This window comes from Lactuca saligna, chromosome 2, assembly GCF_052625555.1.
Source record: "Lactuca saligna cultivar CGN05327 chromosome 2, ASM5262555v1, whole genome shotgun sequence".
NCBI lineage: Eukaryota > Viridiplantae > Streptophyta > Magnoliopsida > Asterales > Asteraceae > Lactuca > Lactuca saligna.
In genome coordinates this window covers 106,347,928-106,352,557 of record NC_136418.1, presented here as the reverse complement: position 1 = coordinate 106,352,557, position 4,630 = coordinate 106,347,928, and the positions used below count along the sequence as shown (strand labels likewise).

General features: G+C 38.1%; 1 protein-coding gene across 1 annotated transcript; it reads left to right on the top strand.

Annotated features, from left to right (window-relative positions):
- Positions 1-352: 352 nt before the first annotated feature.
- On the top strand, positions 353-2,035 carry LOC145031300 (putative aldo-keto reductase 4). Its single transcript, XM_078979820.1, has 5 exons — positions 353-633; positions 764-964; positions 1,045-1,217; positions 1,338-1,440; positions 1,550-2,035. Exons 1-5 carry the CDS (start codon positions 421-423, stop codon positions 1,883-1,885), a joined length of 1,026 nt encoding a protein of 341 aa, XP_078835946.1. The 5' UTR covers positions 353-420; the 3' UTR covers positions 1,886-2,035.
- Positions 2,036-4,630: the final 2,595 nt, after the last annotated feature.

Below are 4,630 nucleotides of genomic sequence, written 5' to 3'. Positions count from 1 at the left end.
AACGGTGGCAATCCACAGGGTGTGAATGGGGATTTTATAAGGTGGGAACAGCATATCACATAGTGAAAGTTCGACTATATTTATGGTGAAACACTTTTATATTTGTTTTATTTGATCTTTTTTGGAATAAAATCACCGTATAGGTGAAAGCTTTTATATATTATTCTTTTCTAATTTCTAATTTTCAAGGTCAAAGGTTGAATGCTCGGCACTTACGTCAGCTACCTTTCGTCAATGGCCATCCAGATTGACCTTCAAGAAGCTGTACGTCACGAAATTACAACCAATTCCCCACTTCTCAACCCCTATATAAAGTAATCCACCAGGCTATCTTTCTTCAATCAATCAGTAGTAGAAGAAGTAATCTGCTAGACATTGCTTTCAACAATTAATCCGTTAAAAGAAGATCAAAGTTCGAAAATGGCAGGAGTTAGAAGAGTCAAACTGGGTTCACAGGGTCTTGAAGTATCAGCACAGGGTTTGGGTTGCATGGGCATGTCGGCTTTCTATGGAGCCCCCAAACCTGAACCTGACATGATCAAGCTCATCCACCACGCCATTAACGCCGGCATTACCCTCCTCGACACCTCCGACATCTACGGACCACAAACCAACGAGATCCTTATTGGCAAGGTGACATTCTTCTACTACTTGGAGCTTAACAATTACATATTACTTTGATCAATCGTCGCTGCCACAGGTCGTTTCATGGTTTGATTCAGTCAACTTACTGTTCAAGTATTTTGTTTCTTGTTATCTACAGGCTTTGAAGGGAGGAGTGAGAGAGAAAGTCGATTTGGCGACTAAATTCGGTGTCAAATACGACAGCGAAGCTGTGGAAGTCTCCGGAGATCCGGCCTATGTAAAGTATGCTTGCGAAGCTAGCTTGAAGAGACTCGGTGTCGACTGCATTGATCTGTATTATGTACACAGAATCGACAATCGTGTGCCTATTGAAATTACGGTTAGTATCATTTTCTTTGCACAATCCATATCCTTTCATCATCCATTGAAATCTCTCTTAAATCTTTTCTTGATTGTTAGATGGGAGCAATGAAGGAACTGGTAGAAGAAGGAAAGATTAAATACGTTGGATTATCAGAAGCATCGGCATCAACTATCAGAAGAGCTCATGCTGTGCACCCAATTACAGCCGTACAGCTAGAATGGTCCTTGTGGTCAAGAGACGTTGAAGAAGAAATCGTCCCTACTTGCAGGTTATCTTTTCTTCTATCTTTCTTTCTCTCTTTCTTTTTCTTTAATATTTAGCAAGTAATTAACGAAGTATTAAAAAATTCAATGCTCTTAATTCTTTATATCATCCTTTATAATTTCAGAGAACTTGGGATCGGGATTGTTACATACAGTCCTCTAGGACGGGGGTTCTTCTCGTCTGGTCCAAAGGTGCTCGAGAATTTGGAAGATGGTGACTTCCGTAAGGTCTGTTTGTTTGTTACACTTTTTCGTTATATTTTCAATTCATGAATATATATCTAGCAACAACTAGGCAATTGATATCAATCTGGTTTTCAAATTTATTATTTTGTAGTATCTACCGAGGTTCCAAGCTGAAAATATTGAGCATAACACGATCATGTTCAAGAAGGTTAGTGACATGGCCGCAAAGAAAGGGTGCACGCCATCGCAGCTATCGTTGGCTTGGGTTCACCACCAAGGAAATGACGTGGTTCCCATTCCTGGAACCACGAAGATTGAGAATCTTGAACAGAACATTGGAGCTTTATCTGTGAAGCTAACTCCAGAAGACATGGCTGAACTAGAAGCCATTGCTTCTGCTGATTCAGTTAAGGGTGGTAGATATGGTGATGGTATTTCAACATTTAAGGACACCGAGACTCCTCCATTGTCATCCTGGAAAGCTTGATTAATGCTGCGAGCATATTGTTTGTTGCGTAGTGCTATACATTATTTGTTTAATTTGTGCTATGCTATATATCTTTGGTTGATATGTAATTTGTTTTCTTGTACCATGCTTTTCGCTGTCAAATAAAAGTGATACACAGTTTTAGGGTTATGTCTTTAAGGACATAAATGACGTAATTTCATATATACCCCAAAAACGACCTGATAAGATCGACCCAACATGCCCCCAAAATCTTTGGGTTTTGGTGTTTTTTGTCATCCCTATGTTGGAGTTAATAATCAGTTTGAATCTTTCGTCAAGTTTCTCTAACAACAAATTCATAGAAGATTATTCTTCCCGATCATCATGCATGCATTTGTTGGATTTAATCTAACATATAAGAACATGCAAGATCATGTGCTTCTGGAAGAATGTAAAGGAGAGTATCTTTACACCACTGAATGGTTATTAGCGGATCAGTTTACACCTCTGCGGATCAGCGTATAAATTGTCATACCGGTTATATATTGTATCAACTCACCTCAGTATTGAAAAATATAGAAATGACCGCGAATGCACCAACTTCTACGAATGCAACATTGTCGTCCGATACTCCACGTCCATGGACGACAAGAGAGGTGATGGTTAGAATACGATGTTGGTTGAACATTTTTGAAGGTATAACAACAATGCTTACCCCTGATTACCTTGGAGGTGATGAATGACACTTCATTTCCTCTTTTCCTTGAACAATTTCCATCACATTGGCTTTCTCTACGACCTCTATTAGTTTTTCCTAGATTAAACTGGTTGTTAACCCTTGTTTGTTCTTCAACTTCTTCACCTACCACCGTTAAATACAAATGCAATGTTTTCTTTGATTCAAACATTACATGTCTCAGTTGAAATACATCAGTTTCATCTTCGCAGAGGTGTACACTGATCCGCAGAAAACAGTTCTATAACTTATCTTCAGAGGTGTACACTGATCCGCAAAGGTGTACACTGATCCTTAGATGTGTATACATATCCGCAAAGGTGTACACTGATCCGCAGATGTGTACATTGTTGTTGCGGTGTACATTGATCCTTATGTGGCTAAGTGATGTGTAAAAAACCCCTTACCTAGACTTCCAACGTTGCACCTGACGTGTTATCTTCCCAATTATGTTATTAATTAAAACTCCGATTTGGACCTCATTCATTTGTTTCTTACCCCTTCGTGAAAAGTTGAAGCAAGCACCTTCCTTTATATAATCAACTTGTTCGATTCTTCAACACAATGTCTGCAAGCTCGTCCAATGTAAGAAATCGCCTCCACGTTGCTCGTGTGTTTGTTAAAGATGATGCTAACAAGTGTGACTGCGATGTCGTTCCAGCTAAGGAACAGACATGTTGGAAGCTCACTAACCCCGACAGACATTTTTGGTATTGCAACAACAGCTTGCTAAGCTTCGATCTAGTTTGATTTGTTAATGCAAGATTTTTTAGGGCTTCACTATTAAAAACCCATTACATTACAAAAAAACCCTAAAAGTAATTTTGATTTTCTTGGGTTGTTGTCGTGATTTCGTTTCTAAAAATATATGTACGATCTCGATTGTTTAAATGGTGTTGTAGTGTTAATCATTTTTTATTTCGTGGTTTCCTAAATTGCATTTGGTGATTAGTGATTATGTTTTGATGTTTTATTCATGTGGGTTTGATACAGACAAGACTGAGGAAATGTGATTACTTTGAATGAAAAGATGTTGCACTGGAAGATGGTTACTACAAAAACCTCATATATTCCATGAAGCAGCAGTTGGATTCCAAAGATTATCTTGGTGTCATAAAAAACTTGAGGACTAAGAATGCCGAGTTGGAGTTTCTACTGAGTAAGGAGAAGAGTCTAGTGGCCAACATGGAGAAGGGGATGTGTGATTCCAAGGAGAAGAGTCTAGCGGAAGCATTTGGTAATTTGTGACTAATTAATTATGTTTGGAAGTTTTATCCATGTGGGTTTGATACAGACAAGACTGAGGAAATGTGATTACTTTGAATGGAAAGATGTTGCACTGGAAGATAGTTACTACAAAAACCTCATCTATTCCATGAAGAAGCAGTTGGATTCCAAATAGGATCTTGGTGTCATAAAAAACTTAAGGACTAAGAATGTTGAGTTGGAATTTCTCCTCAGTAAGGAGAAGAGTCTAGCGGCAAGCATGGAGAAGGGGATGTGTGATTCCAAGAAAGAGCATACGTATGTACAAGTTGTTGGTAGTTGTTCTAGTTGTTGGGTATGTTTGTTTTGTTTTTTAGTTAGCTAATTAGTGTTAGCATGTGAAGCTTTTGGTGTAGCTGTTAGTCTAAGGTGTATGTATTGGGATGTGAAGGTTTTTTGTATCTTTTGTATGCATTTCGTATCTTTTGTAAAATCTCAATGACAATTGGTAATTAGCCTTAATGTAAAGTCCCAATGACATATAACTCGATTGTAAAGTTTATGTGGATAGTGGAATGGAATTGTTTATGCTAATGGAAATGTTCTTAAAACAAGAATCATAATACAATCAAAGTCTACTATTCCAAATAATTTTTGCCATCGTATTATGGTCACTAAATCCCGTATCTCTCCCAATGGAACACCCGATGCAAGCATTTCCATGAACATGCACACATAAACTCCACAATCTCCTCTTTCTCCTTCTTCTACTTTTTCTTGCTGCGATGCATGTTTAGCTTTAATGAATTCCACCTTAGTAGGTTTCTGTCTATTAGGAAAAT